This window comes from Chiloscyllium plagiosum, chromosome 20 (assembly GCF_004010195.1).
Source record: "Chiloscyllium plagiosum isolate BGI_BamShark_2017 chromosome 20, ASM401019v2, whole genome shotgun sequence".
Taxonomy (NCBI): domain Eukaryota; kingdom Metazoa; phylum Chordata; class Chondrichthyes; order Orectolobiformes; family Hemiscylliidae; genus Chiloscyllium; species Chiloscyllium plagiosum.
Window position 1 is genome coordinate 26285037 of NC_057729.1, and position 22906 is coordinate 26307942.

The 22906-nt window shown below is 37.1% G+C and overlaps 1 protein-coding gene across 1 annotated transcript in view; it reads left to right on the forward strand.

Annotated features, from left to right (window-relative positions):
• The first annotated feature begins 3962 nt into the window (after positions 1 to 3962).
• The window catches only part of LOC122560098 (stathmin-3-like), a 53090-nt gene continuing 34146 nt past the window's right edge, over positions 3963 to 22906 (forward strand). Inside the window, exon 1 of the mRNA XM_043710330.1 lies at positions 3963 to 4117. Within this exon, the coding sequence (XP_043566265.1) occupies positions 4099 to 4117 (19 nt within the window). The 5' untranslated portion in view covers positions 3963 to 4098. The remainder of the gene's footprint in view (positions 4118 to 22906) is intronic.

A 22906-nucleotide genomic window follows, 5' to 3' on the forward strand; every position in this document is an offset into this window, starting at 1 on the left:
CAGCCTATGAGATAGACAATGTTGGCCGGGTCTCATGAGTATCTGTCACATATATAATGGAAGGTGTCCGCACGTGTAATTGTGGTATCCATGTCGACACTCTGACATTTCTTGCAGTGGTTGCCGTGACAGGGTTGTAAGGTGTCAGTTTTCGATGTTGCCCTGAAGGTTGGGCAGCTTGCTGCGAACAATGGTCTGTTTAAGATTTGGCAGTTGTTTAAAGGCAAGAAGTGGAGGCATAGGGAAGGTCTTGGCAAGGTGCTTATCCTCATTGACTTGGCCAATGTCATCTATCTCATACACTACAGGCAGGGATGTCCTGAGACTTGGTACATTGGCAAGACTGAACAGATGCCACAACAACGGATGAGTGGACACTGCGCAATGATCACCAGTAAGGACTGTTCCCTCCCCAGTCAGAGAACACTTTAGCAGTTTGGAGCATTCGGCCTTGGACCTCCGGGTGACCATCCTCCAAGGCGGATTTTGGTATAAGCAGCAACGCAAAATGGCCGAGCAGAGGCTAATCGCCAAGTTGAATACTCATGGGGAAGGCGTCAATTGGGACCCTGGGTTCAAGTACAGGTGACCCCACTGCACTAAATACTCGCGTGCGCTCATATATACACACACACACCTACATATTCACACACCCAAGCAGACCCTCTCTCATACACAAGCTCTCTCTCATAAGCACACACATGCTCCCCCCGCACTCTCTCCTACGCACGTACCCTCTCTTAGGCTTATACCGCATCACACCCATACACATAATTGATCAAGTTTACACAGACACATACCATACATTTTTTCACATGCACTCACACCAACAAGCACACACACACACCCACTCTGTCTCTCCTGCATGCGCACACATATAAGTTTATGGGGTGAATTAGTATTTGCAGAATTACATTTTGTTTTGCTTAAAAACTGCTTAAATCCATGTAAGGTTCTATGGGCCCCACTTTAGACATAGAATTGACTCAACATTGGTATAGGCTTTACCTTCACACATTTAATGCATTGTCTGAGCTGAGATGACACCTATTGTTAAATAAGCTAATGCCATTAACAACACCATAAAAATGGAAGTTTTCTTTGTTTAATATCCTGAGAAGCTGTAGATATGTAATTCTGAGATTTCCATATTAAAGAACCGAAACCAGCATATCCCATTCTGAAAGATGAAAGACTTAATCTAAATTTGTTGCAGCACTATAACCTGAAGTTGTGTGATTTTTAAACAAAGTTGTTTAATATATCATTACAACTCCACGGCACTGTAACCCTTTTGCTATAAATTCTGTGTCGTATAGTCATGTTCTACACCCACCTGATGAAGGGCAGCATCTTGAAAGCTGGTGCTTCAAAATAAACCTGTTGGACTATAACCTGGTGTTGTGTGATTTTTAACTTTAACTAAATTAGGGAAGCTTGAACTATTGGGAGAGCTCCATTGTTCTAAGTCAGTGAAGCAGCATCAAGTTATTCAGAGTTGAGTAAATTATTTGGATATCTACAGCTTCTCAGGATATTAAACAAAGAAAACTTCCATTTTTATGGTGTTGTTAATGTTCAAAAATATCTCGATGTCCTTCACAGATGTGTTATCAGAGAAAAATGTGGAAGCAAAATTACAGTCAAAGTACCAGAAAAAATATCTAGCTCTGGGAAAATTACCATTTTGGTTGACAAAATAGAGGCAGTAATATGAGAAAGAGATACAGCAAATGAAAAGTGAGTTTAGAAAAATGACTGAAAGGTAGCCAATAAATGGAGAGCTAAACAGCAGAGACATGGAAGTAACAAGACAAATGTCACGCATGGAGAAAGCTGACAGAAGCAAATGTAAATTGGAGGTGGAGTTATACTTAAAATGGGTGGTTTACAAAGGGAAAGATCAACCTTAATAGATTACCTAAATGATGTGAGCCTACCTATTAATTACCAAACTTTAACAAAGAAAATGTAGGATGCTGTAGCTGCAAAAAAGCTGAAACAAAAGAGAAAATACTTGATTGCTTCGACGTGCCAGAAGCCATCTGTGGAAATAAAACATTCACATTTTCAGTCAACAGGACAGGACGAAAGAAAATCCCGTTTAGTGCAGGACATCTTCCTGGAAGAGAGGTGGCTGTATGTTTTGCAATAATGCTAATCTTAAAATACTGCTGATTAAAACACATTTCAATGAAAAGTTATAGATCCATAATAATAACCTTTTGCTTCTCTCTCCAAAACTTACACTTGTTGTTTCCATTTTTATTAAAGAAAGAGGTGTGGACTTTGAAAGGAAGGAACAGGAATTTATCACAATATATGCAAGTGAAGCAATCATTGAGTGCAAATAATTAGTATTCGACATGAGAAGAAAGTTATCAGTGTTGCCTTGGGTTTCGAGAATGAACCATTGGTGGAATAAAGATAAAGACAATCAAAGGACCGGGTCAGCATGTTTGGAGAACAGTGTTAAGGGAAGCCAAGGAAATGGGAACAATGGATAGATTCAAGGCAGTGAAATCTTAAATAAAAGGGCTCCTACAGAAACGAATTCCAGTCTCAATTGCATTCTTGCCTCAAGAAGGACTCTGAAGAACTTTTAGCTGGAGTAAATTTCACTGCGACATTTTCAGGTCAGATATGTTTGGGCAATGCATGTACTCTCTTGTTATGTCTCTAGACAAGAAAAGGAAGGTTGTGGATAGTCCACTCAAACCCATGCAGAATAATCAGTGACACCACAAAAATGAATAGAATCTGGTGCTAAATTATTCTGAGCTACTTTCTCATCCCTGGACTAGGTATAAGCCCAAGTAGCAGCCTGCCCATTACAAAACTTTGGGCCTTAAATTAATCGTAGTCACAGTCCTATATCAGTGCTCAACCACAAAAATAATTTGGGCCTCATTGAATAATTATTGGGGTGTCCTATGTCCAGCCACCTAATATAAATTTCAACTTAAAAAGTGCATGATTCTTTGAAAAAAATCCTTTCATACAAAAGGCCTTTAACATGGTAAAAGATATGTTAGAGAAGATTGAATATTCCAGTATAATAACTTTTATTATCAACTCATAACTATGAGCCTGTTACTTATTTCAGTAAAGTAATTATGCATAACAGGTTATGTGAAAGTGGATTTTATTCTTCATTTGGGAACATCATTTGAGTCTGACAGATCTCATGACATTTGTTTGTTTATCTGTTGTGCCTTTAGTTATACTAAGCATGACATTGTTTCTCCTTGAATCTGAGAGGAGAATAAAGAATTACTAATTATATTTCTTCAGCTCATTGTTAGAAAGCATTGAATTCTTGTAAGAAAATGTGAAAAATGCCCTTCTGCAGTGATTTTTTTTATAAAGTGTTGGCAATTTTCATACAAACATGGCAATGTGCAATGTCAAGGTCAAATGTTTTTGGAAATCCTTTAATACAGAAAATCAGCTTGATGATAAAGTGTATAAATGTATATGCAGATAATTTATGTATGTTTAGCATACCACAAATGTTATGCAGTGTACAGTATTGCAAAGGTTAAAGAATTATATTATCCATCATAAATACTTTAACAACAATGATTCTGGGCTAGCAAATAGCACTTGAGTAATTTTACTATGAGTATTTATGCATAACATAAGATTTAATTTAGTAGTCAACTATTTTCATTTTGATCACTCAAAGCAAATATTGTGTGAATTGAAAATATTTCAAATGGAGAATCCAATGTCTTAAAATAATTTTTAACATCAAACAGGCTAAAAAAGCTTTTCCTTGGAATGTACAATTGATAGGGGAGTTTTGAGATATACTATCTAATTCAAACATTTTAAACATGCATTTTAAGGTTTTGGGTTTTTGGATTATTTAGCAAATTAATATTCATTGTGCAGAGAAAGAGGCAGTGCAGCAGTGACATCAAAAGATGATCAGAGCCACTCAGATTTACTGTTTCTAACAGGTTACCTCTCCTCTTTCCCTTCTGCAGTTTACACACCACTGAGTCAGTGCCTTATTCAGACATCTGTCTCCACACCACTGCAGCACAGATCCATCTCATTCCTGCTGTCTGAGCCTCTACATCTTGCGCCACCATGTCCAGCACTGTAGCAGGTAAGTAAAAAATATTTTTTAAAATATGGATTTTGCTATTTCAACAAATTGTGTTAATTTATTTCTGAGCAGAGCAGAAGGCAGTGTTGCTGCAAAATCTGCCTGCATCTCATTTGCCAGAGGTAAATTTGAATGCAATGTGAAATACATATAGTGAATTATAATTCTGTTAATTGCTTTGTCTGATTCCTTAAAATTCTGATATTTTCATTTTCAGTGAAAGTAGATGTGGTAGTTTTAAATATATTGCAGAGTATGTGTGATTGCTAATAAGCCTGGGCTGTATTGTTTAAAATAATCAAAAGGGAAATCCTAGGCATTTTCTTTCAGTGTTCTAAAAGCTGACTGAGGAAAATATGACTTAATGCAGAAGGTTCCACCCAGCAGCCATATTACTTTCCTGGGTGGACTGTATATCTGTATATTATAAATTGCCTGAGGTAGTGCATCAGAAGAAATTGCCTTTTGAATAAATTGATCAGAAATAACATTGACAGCAAACCCAGTGGGAGACAGAAAAGTACGTCGTTAGCAATTTGCAATGGAAATAGGCCATAGAATGTCACTGAAACTAGGTCACTAAAATATTAAAATGAGACAATCTCGTAATTAGTAACCCTTAATATTTTCAAGTCAGTATTCATCAGGAAATAACATCTGAATCAAAAAATAACACATCAACTCTTATTGGTTTTCTGCATTTGAAGTTATTGTATAAAGAACTATGTGTTATAAGATTTACTAAGAACCAGTTACTGATTGCAGCTAGCTCCCCGAATCATCTAACCTGTTTTATTGATCTAAGTAATAGGGAATTAATAGTTAATGGAAACTACCCAACAAAGATAATTTGTAGTGCCAGATCTTCTAAATCCAATACTTCTTGATCCAATAAATAAACAACAGCTATGAGGAAAACAGATTATCTGCTGAGCAATTCTTAAACAATAGTGTTTTTGCAGTGCAGCTAAGGGATGGGCAAGGCTTAATGGTTCCAGCATGAAGACTATCCCCAGTGAAATATAAATGTGTACAGTTTAATTATTTATGGTTGCAATAGGCATCTATTGCAACAAAGATCGATTTAAGTTTTCAGGACTACCAAACAAACCCATGTTTAGAGAAATTATTCTAAAGAATATTAAATGACATGGTGAGAAAATAGCATTCTGGGTAAGTAGCAACAAGTCCATCAACATCTTTAATCAACATCTATAACAGATTAGCTACTCAGTGGCATTATTGATTAGTAATGTATAAAGAAAACTATGTATACTAGAAGTCGTAAAGAACTTGGCACCTGACTCTACAGAATCTCGAAGCAAGTTCTCAGATGTATAATCTGTGTATATTTTGCAACACTACAAAACATTTGGCATTAATCAAGTAATAGTCATCAGGTGATGTAAAATTCAGGCGGTGATTTTAGTTATTAGTTAAGTCTTTAAAAATGAGATAATTTGCTTTGCAAAATATGCAGCCAAAATGAAGGCCAAAACTTGTTTGTAAAAGTTTCCTACTTTAAACATAGAATAATAAACTATTAACAAAATATTTGCATTTATTTATTTGCTGAATTAAATTTTGTGTGCATGAAATGGAAAGAAATATGGTAAATATAAGCAAATTGTTGAGGTAAAGAATATATTTATGTAACCTACTGTGCTGATATCAGATTGCTGATGAACAAATAAAAATTCTAAATAGTTAAATTGTTTAAAATTAAATATTTATCTTTATAATTCTATGCTAATTTAATAAAGGGAATGGAAAGTGATTTTTGATTATTTCATCAATTTTAGACAAATTATATCTATCTTCTAAGATTTTAGATGCATGTAAATAATAATAGAGGGATTTATGTGGAACATTTATTTGATTTGAATTAATGATATGGAAATTAATGGATCTGTTTGACATGGCATACATTTGCACAGTATCAGGAATAAATTAAAATACAAAGACTATTTATTGCAAAGGAGCAGTTAGTTTGCTGACATTAATGACAAAGAAGGTTTGCAGTATCTGCAGTATCTGAACAGATTTGCAGGCTGTGTCGTCACAGCTGAAACCTGCACCAAGCTGAGGCAGTGTCTGTGAGTGTCAAATCACTTGTACTGCAGTCTATGCTGCAACACAAAATGGGGGGTAGCTACTATAATAAAGCGCCTGGGGGTTTAATAAGTGGTCCATATTTTAAGCATAGTATCATAATTTATCTGTTTATTCTTTGTGCAATAGTGGATCATATATTAGGATTTTTGAAAGAATGTTAGTCGAGTCAGCCAGTAATTTTTTCCATTCATTGAATTCTTTAACATATTTTTAATTAACTATTGCTTTACGTTGATATTGAAGCTCTCAAGTACTTATATTATACCACATGGTTTAATGCTCGTCCTTGTCAGTGGCAGAAAACATGGCTAAACAGTAACTACAAAGTTAGCAGTATTTTTCTTGTAAGCTTTAAGTTAGAAAAAAAGGAACATCATTTGGATTAATGACTAAAGTCTCCTTATAATTTGTTTCTTTTGTGCAATTATTCTTCTACAATATTCAACAATACAGATCTATAAATTGCATACAGGGGACTAATATAAATAGTGCACAGGCTATTTGCCTTACATTTAAAAAATTACCAAAAAAATTATACTGCAGACCTCCTGCCAACAATATATTCGCTTTCCTACATTTTTTAATGCTTGCATATTAGGTTTCAATTATTACACGTTGATTTGCGACTGAAGTGCATGACAGAACATAATCAATTTCTCAAGCATTAACTTTTACAAATCTAATAGGCTGAAATGTTTTTGTATTATGAAAAGTCTCATGTTTCATGTATGTTGGCAGTAATGTTGTAATAAACATTTACATATGCCCAAAAAGTGTAATTGCTTCTTTAGCAGATGTTGAGCTTTCCATCACAAACCTATAAGTTACCAGTCTGAGCAGTACTGTATCAGTTATCTTCTGTGACACCATCATTTAATGTCTATTGTATCAGATATCCTAAAATACTATTACATATAAGGGCATACTAACTACCTGCAATTTGCAATTAGTTTCAACAATGCTGCATGAAACCTACATAGTGAATTATTTTAAAATATTTATTGGACTTATGACATGACAAGAGACCACAATATTGTCTTTACTGATAGTTTTGTGTGACCTTAAACAAGGTTTAGGATATGTTTTTATTGGTCATACTGCTGATTTTCATTGCACCATGCTCCTCTAAGTGATATTCCATTCAACCATACCATTTCAGTTCAGATTTACATAGTTATTCATAAGAGACACAGAGATTAGAGGAAAATTGAAGTCAAGTTTCTTCAAAAATCCCATGAGTATGACTATCAGTTATGCAACACTTTCCATTTTCAAAATGCGCAGTCTTTTTCCGATGAAGAAACAAGATTTTCTTTAAATATCCAGTTATATTTATTCAAATACGTTTTGAGAAATATAGAAAAGCTTTATGCCCAATGTGAAAACTTTACCCACCATTCTTGAACATGCAATGGATCAAATGGCTTTAAATATTGCAATCTCTAAAATGAAATAGGAATGACTAGATTGCATACAACCTCCTTATTAATTTCTAATGACAATATTTCACCTAAACTTCAGAGTTTATGAGAACCAAATCTCATAACATTATTCTAAACCTTTACATTTGTTTGTATATTTTCTAATAAGAAAATATTGTCCATCACCTCAAAAGTCTAAGTAATTCATTGCATAGGTTTAAATAGGGAGACTAAAATTCAGTGCTTTAAACAATAACAGGAATTGGTGGCAACAATTTCTGTCTTGGGTCAAAACTGAAACAAAACGTTTCTTTACATCATAGAAATGCTGTTGGAGTTGCTGAGAGTTCTCAGCTTTTATGCTTCTGTAGTATAAGTAATATTTTCCAATTGGTTCAATGTGTTAAACTTTGCTGTTAGGTTTGATGCAAGGCATAACTCATCAGAAAGGGGATTCCTAGTAATCATCCAGAAAACAGGATTATCTTCCTGTTACATTGCTGTTGGAAAAGGCACTTGCAGACACAATGAAGTAATTTCTTTGAAACACTGACTAGGACTATAGTCTTTTTTGGACAATTCCAATGAGGTCACAATATATCTCTTCTTAATGCAAAATCACTTAATGCAACTCAGCATATTTCATTTCAAAGCTGCTGTCAACTGTTGAAATATTACAGCTAGATGATGTCACTACCTACATGATATGTAAAAGCTTACAGTGTTCCAGTGAATTGGAAAGATTTAATTTCTCTTTAAATTTGTTCTCTCAAAAATTCATCATGTGCTGAATCAAATTGTATTAAGCATGACAGAGTGAAATCCCTAACCCAGGTGCAATTTTCTGCATTTCTGTACTCCAAACATTATAGGATTCAAATTAGTAAGTTGTATTATTCCTTTGTCTCTGGCAGCGTTTTGAGGTTATATACCCAATGCACATAAAGGAAAAAAAATCAATTAGAGCACAGAAGTATGGACAGGTGGACAATACAACATGCATTTATAGACACGTATGATTGCAAACTATGAAATTTGCCAAAAGATTCATGATTCTTAGCAGTTAAATTACTGAGTAATAAACTGACAATAATCCCACTTCATCATCATATGAGAAGGATATTTTGTTCTATTATGATTTCCTCTGAACTTACTATTAAATTTTAATTTATACCAGAGCTTCTGATAGAACGTGCAATCTGTAAGATCTGTATAGTCAATATACTTCTCCCCCTCCTGGGAAAGGAAACCATGTGCTGAATTTCACAAGGGAGCATGCATTGCTCACCTTGTAAAAGGTGAGCTGCAATCAACCAACTTAAAGAAAGCCCTTCCCTAAGTAGAGATTGAAACACTTACCCCTCAGTGAGAGGGTGTTCCACACTCGAGAGCTACTCTAGCAGTCCCAGCAGCATCAGAATGGAGTCATGGGCACTGCTGGGACTGCTAGGGTAGCTCTCGAGTGTGGAACTCCCTCTCACTGAGGGGTAAGTGTTTCAATCTTTACTTAGGGAAGGGCTTTCTTTCTATACCACAGCTGAAAACTATTAAGAAAGCTTGTCCCAGATTATCTAATCTGTGGAAAGTCATCCATTTCCTGTATAGTATGTACAGGTCCCTCTTTGCTGAGTACATCAGTGAACATTGGCTGCCTTAAAATGATGTAACTGCACTCTTGAAAAAACAGTTTGTGACGAAGTACATTTGAGAACAAGCTACATTTCCAAGTACACAATTATATCATAGTTACAACAACAAAGTGGATGATGATGTGGAAGATGCAAAAATTGCAGGCGTTCAGTCTGCATCTACAGACAGAAATTCACATTGATTGTAGAGATGGCATTTTCAGAAATGTTAGTATGGTAGATACCAAGATTTTATTTTTGCAGGGAAAATGTAATTTAATTACTATGTATTTCACGTATTACAAAATTAGCACTGGTAGCAGGTACATCTAAAACAATCAGCATCCTGCTGTTCTATGGAATAAGGAATGAATCTGAATTAATTTGGGAACTCAAATGCCCTGTAAAGACACTTGTTTTAAATCACTGGACCAGATTTTCCTGTTTTTTTCCGGTTATGGCTTAATTTCAAACAGTTTCAGGAGACGTCCCATCATGGCTCACGGTAACATTTCTCATGCAATCTTCTACTTCTCAGCTCATTATTTATGCTACAGGCAAAGTTGGCATTCTTCTCTTGCAATCAGATGGCAGATATTCTCTCTGCATATTGCTTATAAGGGCTGGATCACCTATTCCCCCCAGGAACACTTTAGGTTTTCCTCCTGTTGTAGACTGTTCTTGCACATTAATGTTTTCGTGGATAGCTATCTGATTTATTACTTTCCTGAAACTGCATGTTCCTCTGCACATTTTCTGCAAGTTACCTGGTTTTGCTGTATCTGGAGCAGAAACCTCCTTGAGGCCAACCTTGTAGGGACATTGCAGAAGTCCTGGAGCTGTGTTTGGGACACTGGTTGGTAAAGATGAACTCTATTTAAGTACTTTCTTTTTATTCTTTCTGTAACTTAAAATGGCACCTGATTGTGGCAACAAAATACTTTTCACTGTATCACCCTAGATATTTGTGACAATAAATCATTCATTCAGGATGGTGGTTGTCATACAGTCAAGCAGGAGTTACAGAACAATCTCAATTTATGCTGTTTTATGGATGAGTGTTTTGGTGTATTAATCAGCATTATCCATTATTTTTAAAATGTCAAATGTTTGCTTCCAGTTCATAAAAGGATGTTTGCCACATCCAGTGATAAATGAGACTTCAGATAATCTGGACTGGCTAAAATGAAGTGCAAGTTAAATGCATGAGGAAAGAAAAAGCAGTTCATCAATTGCATGGAAAAGTATGCAGTATCATTTTTATGAACCACTGTGAGTAAGTGAACACCAGTACGATAATGGCATGGCTAGCTGTTGTAACTGACTCATGGATGCTTTTAGCATACACAAATTGGAAATTAATTGCAGAGTTTTTAGAATGGTTAATGTATCAAATTAACATAAGCATTTTACTTGTTATGTCCAAATATCCATCCTCCTATGTATATCAAAGTATTTGCAGATTTAAAGTAAATTCCAGTGTCCATTTATATCATGTATGAGAATCAAAAGCATGATAGTTTGGTGAGAGCTAATCTTTGTTATCTAATCATCTATAACTCCAAATGTAGAATCTTTACAGTCAGCAACTTTGTTATTATGCTGGTAAACACCTGATAATAAAACACAATAAAATGGTCTAAGGACACCATTCAGATTTAATAATTTTTTTAAATTTTTTTTATGAAGATCTGAATCTCTTTAAATAAATTATGCTTCCAGTAAAACAGAGATAGGAATTTCAATTAACTGTTTTAAATCTTGATCTGCTAGTGTCTCATGGGATAACTTCAAGGCAAAATTACTTAATGAATGTTAAAACTTTTCTTTAGCTAAATAATGTTATGCATTGTAACGATTTACTATGACCAGACTTCCTCTTGTATGTGCAAGTATTTGTCTATATTGGTGTGATCCATTTTGACACTATAAAGGAGAGATTTGTAATGCATGTCACTTTAAGCAGTCTTGTATACATTGCCTGGGGATAAGCGTCATTGTGGTCACTACCTATGCAGTGTGTAGTACCTGCTTGAGGATTCTTTGCAGTCTGTGTCAACATAATGCTGCAGAAACTAATTTCTCCTTACATTTGTTTTCATCAAATGGCAACACTGTGATTGCTGTGTTCATTTTGAAAAGGTCCATGTTCAAAAGCAGTCACTTTTGAGCAGCATTCTACTTGATGGTACTTGGTTGAAAGTTGCAAGAGCAGATGAGTGAGCCCAGGCAGCCATTCTCAGGCTCTGTCAAGGATCCACTGCATAAAAGTGGTATATGAATGTAGCCACCATAATCTTGATACATAATCTTTAAAGAGAAATTAGGCGATATTTACTACAAATTGCCAATTTCAATTTCTATTCAGTTCTCCACTTTAAGTGAATCAATTTTAGAGTGGTTCCAGTCAACATTCAGTGAAATATGTGTTTTAAACATTTTGATTGAAGTCTTCAAGCTCTTAACAGGAAAAAACAGGGTAGATAAAAATAAACTATTTCCACTGTTTGAAGATTCTAGAACTATGCAGTATAGTCTTAGAATTAGAGCCAGACCATTCAGGAGCAATGTTAGGAAGCACTTCCACACACAAATGATGATAGATATTTGGAGCTCTCTTCCACAAATGCAGTGGATGCAGGATCAGTTATTAATTTTAAATCAATAGATAGATTTTTGATAAGCAAAGATATTACGGGATTTGGACCAAAGGCAGGTAAATGGAGTTGGGCCACATACCAGCCATTATCTCACTGAATGGCAGAACAGGCTCGACGGTCTGAATGGCCTACTCCTGTTCCTGTGCTACTATGTTCCGACGAACAAAAATTGTGAATTGCTTTACTGCCTTCAACTAGTTCCACGCTGAGTAATTCATGTTGACACGGCAAGATTAAATTAGATACTCAAAAAAAATGGGTAGTGGATCAGAATGTGCAATTAACTGGGCCTGATCAGTGTAATGCAGGCAGCATCCAACTTTATACTGTCTGCTTATTTGAATAACTGCTGCATGCAGCCAGCTGTAAACATACATGCATCAACGTGGGACCCAAAATCTTAACTTGTATCTGTTAAAGCTAGCTTGCACTGCTTAAAGCTGTGCTAATTATTTTAAAATGGTGCACACATGTAGCTGAATTATGTGCAGGCACTGGTAGAGAATCATGAATCCTTACAGTGTGGAGAGGGCCATTTGGCCCATCACGTCCATACTGGCCTTTCAAAAAGCATCCTATCCCACTACCCTCTAACCCTGCATTTCCCATGTTAAATCCACCTAGTCTGCACACAATGGGCAATTTGTCATGGCTAATCCATTTAACCTGCACATCTTTGCACTGTGGAGGAAACCCAAGCACCTGGAGGAAATCCACACAGACACGGGTAGAATGCTAAAGATTGTCACGAGGTGTTCTTAAGAGTCCTTAAATCTTCAGTTCTTCCCTGCTGCTGATTTGTGGTGTATGAAGTAAATCTGAAGATCTCACATTGCTGCTCTCCTTACATTATGTGTAATCCAATTAAATGCATACAGCTCCCTACCATGTTAAACGCTAGTTCACTGCTCGCAGACAGTCGCCCAAGGATGGAATCGAACCCGGGTCACTGGGGCAGCAGTGCTAACCACTGAGCCACTATACCATGTGCAAGTATTAAACTGAGCAACATGGGTGACAATGTGTGTCACAGCTTTTGAACAGTGCATTGGAGATCTTGGTGGAAGAAATCACAAGGAGGAAAGATGTTCTTGTGTCTGCAGGGGATCGAGTCGCCCTCCAGACATGTAGCCAAAGGTTTTCGAAGCAGATACAATGGAAGCCAAAGCTAAAGCAAACTCAGTGTATGTATGTATGTATGTATGCCAAGAAAACTGTGATCTCACACTTTCAAGGTCAGTAAAAACAATTGTAAAAATCTACCAATACACCACTAACCTCAGACACTGCTCGAATGACCATATCCATTATAACAGGGGAAGTGATAGTGTAGTGTAAAGTGAATGGACAACTGTAGTAATGCAAAGCCTCAGACTAATGTTCTGGACTCATGTATTTGAATCCCACCATGGCAGATGGTGATATTTGAATTTAATAAAAAGATGGTCTGTCAATCATTGTAAAATCCCACCTAATTCACAGATGTCCTTCAGGAGAAGAAACCCACTGTCCACACCTACATGTGACTCTAGATCCACAACAATGTGGTTGACTTTTAATTACTCTTTGGACAATTAAGAATGGGCAATAAAAATTCTGGCCCATGAATAATTTTTTTAAAATCCCTAAAAAAAATCCCTCAACAAATAGCACCATCCTCATCAATCAGGACTCGCATTTAACATTTATATGCTTTCACCTCACCTCCGCACCTTTAGCAATGCTGTCAGCCTCATACCCACATTTCAGTTTGTGCCCACTGCCAGCTATTGAACCAAGACAACCACACCATCCAGACAGATTTCCTGACACTCAGACACCTTCCCTCTCTCTAACTATACCACAGGGTTGCACACAGCTGGGTGCAGCAAAGGTTAACCTGAGGGGAACAGATGCTTCCTGACCCTTAGGGAGAGCAAGTTTGAGATAGCCACTGTGATCAGTGGTTAGGGTGAAGCCATTAATTATAGTATCCTTAAATCCAGTCCTCCATTTTACATTGCACTTCCCCCTCATTGCACACTCAAGCAAGAGTGAGTGTAAAAATATACCTTTTACTTTCACCTTGTTTCTGTGTCACAACTTTACCCTTGTTTTTCTCTCACATATCTAGGCATATCTAGGGATTGAATCTAGGCAGGCAGTGGAGAAATAAAACAAACTGAATGATAATAGAGACACGGAAGACGTGAATGCATAACAAAATGCTTAGACACATTGGCAGAACTACCAGAGGCCTGTCATCAGTTTTAAGGGGCATGGAAGATTCCAGCATCATCTTGGCACAGAGCCTGGAGTCTATCCTTCCCAAAATGGACATAGGGAGCCAACCATGATGTAATTCCAGATGGTTGATATCACAACTTCAATTTTGTACCAGCAACAGACACCTAATATCTGAAAGATGTAGAGGGAGCATAGGTCAAAGTAAGACAATCTGAAAGAACTGCTTACGGATTGCAATTTGCAAAGGGGCTTGTAGGGCAGCAGTTCATGAACCCTATTCCGAATGGAACTGAAGGTGTACTAGGAGCAACATCAACAGAAGGTAGCTCCTGGGTCCAAAAGCCCTACACAATCAATTTCACTTTCAGATGAGTTCTTCGTGGAAATTCAGGCAAAACAGCTGTTTTATTGATTGTCTCCTCCACCTCCTAATTCTGTTACTCCTCACATGATTGTTGTGCAGCATGCATCATGAGTCTGGACACTTGCCTTGCTGAGTGCTCCAGAGCTCCTCCAGAACAGCTAAGTCGTTGTTTCAGCATGCCAATTATCTGCTCTGAGATTGCGCTTGTGGCTGCAGCAGACCTCACAAGTTATCCCTTGTTGAGTTTCAGATAGATTTGCTCCCTGAACAACCTGAGCAAATATAATCTCCCATGAGAGTCATTCTCCCCCTCCTCTGCCTTATCCAGCAGTTTGTTGTGCAAATTATGGCCTCTGTTCATTTTCCAAGTCATGCTGAGTTTCAAAGTATATGCATCCTAATGCATCTCTGTCCAGGAGCAACTGGTTTAGATAGAAGCCTTTAAGTCAGCAAACAAACTTTCAGCACCTGCCAGATTGTAGACTTTTGCAATTTTAAATGCTAATAGAAATTACTGTGTACTTGCAAACTCAAATCAACTTCCAGAAGTAATCAACAGTAACTAATCTCTAGGTTGGTGATGATCCTTTTAAATAGGATGAGTGAAGGCTGTGGGGTAGGGTTCTTCAGGCTGCTGAATGTACATTGAGTTGTGCAAGGTTAAGAGAGGATATTGACTGGAGCATTGAGTTAGATAATGACACTGCTGGTATTAAATCAATGTGATATGCTGACCAACATTATGATCAGCCTACTTTTTATATTTCTGGCATACATTTATTGTGCACAAGCTAATGGTTGCTCTTGAGATGTAAACACACAGTGAAATAATTATATTCATCAAGTTTTAATTTGGGCTTATCTGTCACATTGTGTCTTATTCCTTGAAAATTTAAAATATGCCAAAGGAGAACGATTGCTTAGAAAACATACGCCTGTCGAACATTTAATACAACAGAGGAGGAGGCAATTATATCTCCTCTATCACAGATTTTTGCTAGACTAATTTATATATTTATTTTTTTCATTGTTTAAAATATCTTTCAGATTTCTCTCAGAAGATGCACTGTCTCTATCTCATCTATTCCCATTCGCAAAGCAAAATTATCACATTTTAGGTTGCCATACTTATTTGAGATATGCCCCACATTCATTGGCCTGGACTTTCCACTTGCGACTCCTTGGAAAATGTAGCCCTCAGTTGTATGACATACTTAATAACAATTAACAATGATCATTTGCATGAACTAATGATCATACTCATAAGCATATTTGTGTCTCAGGAGTTGCAAGATAGACATATAAGATACATTGACTTTCTTGTCTAATTGTTTGTGAACATTGAGAGCTTCATACTTGAATTTGATCAATGTGCCAGTATCAAAATTTCCTTTAAACTGAAGGAGCAACCATTAACAATTGGTTAAAAAATGCTCCAAGATGGATATTTTGCAGATTAACACAAACCTTATATTTGGAATAAAACTATTATCTATGCTTTTCATTTTGGCTTGCAAATTGAAAACAGTGTTCACAAAATCCAGTATATCTTACTCAGTTACTAAGTAAATTTTGATTATTCTTGAATCAAGTTTAGACTCTACAGAAAGATAGATTGATTCAAACTGATAGTAGAATTTTAACAAATAGACAATTAATTTGCTGAATTAAATGGCAAAAATTACCAAAACACTTCTGTAACATTTTCTTCACAGACAATAGTCCTGATTTTTCTGAGGATTCTTTTGGTTTGGGGATTGATGAAAGTTAATTTCCAATGTACGGAAGGGATTAGATGGAGATGCATTTAGATAAAGAAAAGATTAATTGCAAAATCTATCCCCAGAGACTTAACAGTTATCGAAAATCAATATGTAGTCATTAGTGATTAGAACTGGTTGGAAAAGATAAGCATGAACAAAGTTGTATTTTACTTTATCTTTTTTCCACTTGAGGGATTTTCCACTCTCAAAGTAGTTACATATGATAAGAATATTCTGTAATTTGTATGGGGGGGGAGAATGTTGTTGGGAGGTGTGGGAGTAGTAGAAGAAAATTATGTAAACTTAGGTTATAGTCACCTTTGCAGTGATTAAGAAATTCATTTAGAACTGTGAAAACTGTAAGAAAATTGAATAGTTTCTTGACATAAGAGTCAGAGTGGGTATCTAGTGACTTCAGCTTGATGCCAAGTTTGTCAACATGCAGCACGCTTCATGGATACCAGCCACGTGCATCTCACATGTACAGATATTGACATCTGTTTATGTGCTAGCTTCTAAGAAACCTCATGGCACATCTCTGATACCCTTCTATACTTCAGTGGTGCACTGCAGGATTCAGGGGCAACTCTCATTGTAATGCTGCAGCAAGGACACTGTGTTCAGGGACACACAACCAGTTCAGGTTACATTTCTGGGCTGTTGCTTGCTCTTATAACACACTCACTTTGAGCCTACTGGAGCCCTCTGATACCAGCCTTGGACTTGGACTCAGGCTCCTCTTCTCATAAACAGGGAGGAGCTGAGTGTCAGGCAGCACACCGCCTGTCTTGCCTCCTTCTGTCTATTGTGGGCTGTCTTCCTGATGGAATGAGAGACTGGCAGGTATTACAGGAGGTGAAAGAGGTTGGCATAACTGTTATTGGAGGTGCGGCTGGGGAGGTGAACCGAGCGAGTGTGTAGGCAGTGCAGAGGGTATGCAGTGTTACTGCTTAGCAGGAGGTTAGGTGGATGAGAGTAATTGAGGTACAATGTCACAGGCAATAATGAGAGTGACAGAGCATGAACTTTGGTGGGGGATGTGTACAGTAGTAGAGATAGAATGAATGTAAGGTAGTAGAGGGAAGGTGGTGGCACTTACCCTGGCAGAGGGGAGGGATTACTAATCTTCTTCCTACACTGCTGGACATTCCATAAGTGACTGATAATGCACTGACCCAGATGACCACCCCAAACCAGGCTGCCATTGTTTGGTCTTGTGACCTCACTGGTGATCCTAGGACGAAAGGACATTAAATTGAGGTGCCAAATGTTCCCTTCACTGCGATGTGCAGAGGAAATGTCCGGGATTGTGCAGGGCAGCTCCAGACTAAACAGTGCTCATCTGGGTCACAACAAACTTTATAAAATGGCATCAGCATCAGAAATACAGAATATCCCGGCATTGGTAAATCATTAGAGGTACGATGAATGGTAAAATGGGTCTAGAATTGGACAAGGGGTACACCATAGGAACACAGTAGGTAATTAATGAGTTGGCTTTGTGAAATGGGGTGAGAGAGCTGACTGGGCCTTGGAGAGAGAAACCCACCAAGAAACGTGAGAAAACTGACACTTAGCCAAAAGTATAGGATTCAATCCATGAACGATTCAATTTGTACTGAGTGATTGTTTTTATAATGAAGATGAGAATGGCATACTATATGGTGAGATGTTCTGCACAATATTGGAATATTGATGACTATATGAATAGAAAAGTAGCTTGGGATGACAGCCATCTAGGTCTATCACTCTTACCTGGAGGTCATGCTGCAATATTTGATGGACTACAGTGACCTGAGCTCTCCAAGCAGGCAACCTGGTAGAAGACTAGCAGCATTAATCTAGTCCCTTCAACATTGTGTAGTGAATTCAAGAAGATGCCACACCACATGGGTGCATGGTAAGTGAATGACCTAACATTTTCAGATGCCACATTCAGACTTTCACAGCATTTTCGTGCGCAGCACTCTTCGAAACAACACACCTTTCCGTTGCAGTTATTCCCTGCCGGCACCTCCCAGCCCCATCCAAACAGCCAACACCCACACTCACCTTCAAGCTATTACTAGCTTTCACCCATTCCCCACAATCCCAGTGCACAAATGTGTCATTCCAATTTCTCCGCACAAGCCATTGTGCTTACTCACTGTGCCCTGCTTTCTCTTGTTTTAGAAGAAAGATCGCACAACTAGAAGACAACAAAATATCCTGGTTGAGGGAGTGGAGGGAAAGGAGGGACCCTGGAACTACTATTGGGAATGATGCCCTGTTCCAGGAGTTTGCAGATGTCAGCAGATGCCTGTTGTGAGTGCCTGAGTGTCCTGAGATGTCGGTGCTCAGACAAACTGAGGAATTGTCCTGCATGTAGAATCTCAGTGTACATCACCTCAACCCTGAGGACAAGGAATGTGAGGCTACTGTTTGTGTTCCTGCTATTGATAATGCTTTTGGTGCCATGTAGAAAAGCAAAGCTCTTCTGTATTATGAGCTGACATTTATCCATGAACTAACATGCTTAAGTTGGAATTATGTTGTCATTACGTTATTGCTGTGCACAAATTAGCTCCTTGATTTCATGCAATACAATGGTGGTGACACTTCATAAGTATGTAATTGGCTGCAAAATACAAAATGAGGTCATAAGATGCACCCTGTAAGTACAAGTACGTTCTTTTGCTCATTATGCAAGAATATTGCCTCTAGCTTCCAAGGGAATTAACTCATTTAATACCAGTACTGCTGTTCCATTTCTGGCAACAAACAGTCAAATAATTGTGCTGATATTAAACAAATACAGTGCTGTTTATGACAGATTGAGCTGACACAATGCTTCAGAACTAATCTACATCAAGGTGAGTGTCTGCAAGAACAAGAATGAACATTTATCTAGCACCTGAGTTATGAGAAAATTTCACAGGCACATGAAGGGAATCGACACTGAATAATAAATGAAGACATTAAGAATAAAACAGAAAGTGCTGGTGAAGCCCATTAGGTCTGGCAGCATTGAGGAGATAGAAAAAGAGTTAGCATTTCAAGGTCAACGAGGAGCTGATGGTGTGGTGATATTATAGCTAGAGCATTGATCCAGAGACCCTGGTAATGTCCTGGCAACGGGTTCAAATCCTGCCATCTGGTGGAATTTGAATTTAATAAATATCTGGAATTAGGAGTCTAATGGAGACCATTAAACCGTTGTTGATTGCCAGGGGAAAAAATCTATTGGGTTCACTAATGTCCTTTAAGGAAAGAAAACTGCCAACCTTACCTGCTCTGGCCTACAATGTGACTCCAGCCTCAAAGCAATGTGGTTGATACTTAACTGCCTCTGGGCAATTAGGATGGTTATTAAATACTAGAATTCCTGATGAAGGGCTTATATCCAAAATGTCAACTCTCCTGCTCCTCAGATGCTGCCTGACCTGCTGTGCTTTTCCATACTTTTTGACTCTGACCCTCAGCATCTGCAATCCTCACTTTCTCCTAATAAATACTGGCCCAACCAGTGACACCTACATCCTATGAACGAATAAAAACAAGACCCTCTGCAGTTTTATAATGGGTTTGAAATGTTAACTCTTTCCACAGATGCTGCCAGACTTACTGAGCTTCTCTCGCACTTTCCGTTTTTATTTCAGATCTCCAGCATCCGCAATGCGTTGCTTTTATTTGAAGAAAATAGATGAGTTGATTAAATATAAGAACTATGAGCAGGAGCATGCAATTCAACACCTGAGTTTACTCTGCATTCAATATGATCGTGTGGATCTCACCTTGGCCTCAACTCCACTTCCATGCCTGCTCTCTGTAACCCTTCAACCCATTACTAATTAAAAATCTGTCCATTTCCGTAAATTTGGTTGAGATTCTATTGTTCTGATTTATCTCAGACCGAATTCTAAGACTCAAAGTGAGAGAACCCTTTTACCTGCCATACAGGGGCGATTAGGAGATAGTTCTTCGACTGAATTTCACGGTATGCAAATGCTCGAACCCAGGCTGATATATGGGAGTGTTTAGTCTAGTGAAATTGAAACTGGCTTTTTCAACTTCTGCTCTTCTATATTCTTCAAAATGAAAAGCTCAAAATATATTGACAGTTTGGAATAAAATCTGCAGGGTGTAGTTTTTTATTGAGCAAAAGCTTCTTTTCATAAGGCATCACAATCTAGTCTGTTTTGACTTGCCTCCTTCCCCTTCTGAAAGATGTTCTTTTAAATTCCCTTAGTACCTTTAGCTGTGACATTCCATGGATCTCTTTCTCCCCAGGCAGCTACTTAATTTAGATCCACAGCCATTTTTGGTTACATCAGCCCCGTACTAAAAACCACATTTTGGAACTAAAAGTTCAAAAATATACATAGTTTTCTGGTTTCTGATCTGTGGTCAAGACCTGGTTCCTCATGAAAATTCAGAAATTTGAAAGTACATTCCTAACACTTAGACCATACTGGGAGTGATCAGTTGTACTTACCTTAGAAAATATTTAAGGTATTATGAAAATCATTTACAGGTACATGTATAAAATGCAGATGAGGATAAATAAAGCAAAATACTGCAGATGCTAGAGATTTGAAATAAAATGGAAGTATTGGAAAAATTCAGCAGGTCATGCAGCATGTGTAGAGAGAGCAACAGCATTAATGTTTGCAATGTTAACCAATGGCTCTTCTTCAGAACTTGTGGAAGAGTCATTGGACTTGAATTTCTAACTTTGTTTCTCTCTCCACAGATGCTGCCAGACCTGCTGAGTTCCTCTGGCACTTTCTGTTTTTGAGTGTGGATAAAATGAGGATTGAAGAATCTGTAGATAGTAAGCTTGCTGTAACCTAGTGAAGAAGCTTACACACAAAGCATGGATTCTTGAATAAGGTATCTGAGAGCAGCCAACTGTTATGAAAATGTATTTTAATATGAATAGGAACATACAGAATAGAAAAGGATACTTTAAATCCATCTGCTGGCATTGAAGAATCATGCTTTTCAAGAGAAGGGGTTTACACTTGGAGGGAAATGAAGTGTATACTGACATTAACCAGAATTAAATTCACTAAGTTATGATTCACATTATTTGAAATTCATACAATAACAGACTTAGTTTATTTCAACACATAATGCCATCCAAGCCTATCAGCATATTTGCCGAGATGATTAATTGCAAGTTAATAAAAGATATGCACCATTAAAGAAATGCTTTGCAGTGAAAGGATTGGTCAGATTTAAAAAACATTTTTTGTTAAGAATAGAGCAGCCTTTATTAGAAACCACCAGCAGAATGCAGATCGATGCAACTTCCATCATCTTACTTTTCTTGGCGATGCTATTAATAATCATATCAAATTGGATGAAATCTGGACTTCAAGCAAATTTTAAGGGCAAGGAAAAATAATGCAGCATTTCACAATTTGGATTCAGACTATTAACTGCACATGGACAATGAGTAGTGGGGCTAAATAAGGGCTATGAATCGGCGCAGGGTTAGTGGGCCAAAGTGCTTGTTCCCGTGCTGTTTGTGTTATATAAAGGAAGGGTTCTTGAAGGGCATGCATAGCACTGTGAATATGGATTGCTAGTTTTTGTCTTCAAAATGTTTAGTGATATTAGAAATCTACATCTTACAGATATTGTAACATTTTTAAGCAGAAGAATAAAAGAAACACAATATTTGTGCTCATGTTTATCCACATTTCATGAAATTGATTTTTAAAATATGTTAATTTCAAATATTGCTATTTGCATAATTAGATTGCTGGAATCTCTGTGCACAAGATATTTAAGATGAAGGTTAGTGCAGAGCCAATAAATTCTAATTTGATCGTCGCTTTTATTCAATTATGGGAATGATTTTTCAAAGTGGCCTCAGAAGGCACATTTAAAGTAGCATTTCAGTTTGACCAATTTAATTAATACCAAGGGACTATATCACAGATCCATACAGAATAAAGAACTAATAAAACAGTTTTGTGGAAACAGTATTCATTCTGAATATTGGATGCACATTTTACTTATTGCACAACATAAAATCAAATCTAAGCAATAAAGAGTTACAGCAATAAATCAGCCATGTTTATTGAACAACGTCAAAAAAAAAGATTAGCTAAGTCAGAAAGTGCATTTTTGTGTTATAATGGATTTACATTGTTCACAGCTCAGACTATTTAAAGAAAAAAACTCTCGTAGGATTTGAAATTAATATGGTTATCTGCATCAAAATGTTCTTGTGGAATTTTGTACTTGTGTTCCTTCTGAGTATAAGCAAAGTATTGCAGGATTAGCTCCTATGCATTCAAAATTGCTAATTAAACAAAAGGCATAGCTTGAAATGGAATGCGCACAATACAGTGAATATTTGTCAGATGCACAAATTTCTCTCCTGGAGGATTATTATTATGTGACAAATATTTTCAGAGAATAAATGTTACTTTTAAAAACAATGATTAAGAGCTCTGTAACAGTATTACAAAAGTCTTAGAAGGAGGGACCTTGACTAAAGTCTACTAAATTTAGATTTGGCTTTAATGTAGTGAGATTTTCAGTCCCATATCCATTATGGGAGGGTGAACCAACCTCCCAGTGAATTTAACAATGAGAATATATCTACAAATTAAGAAT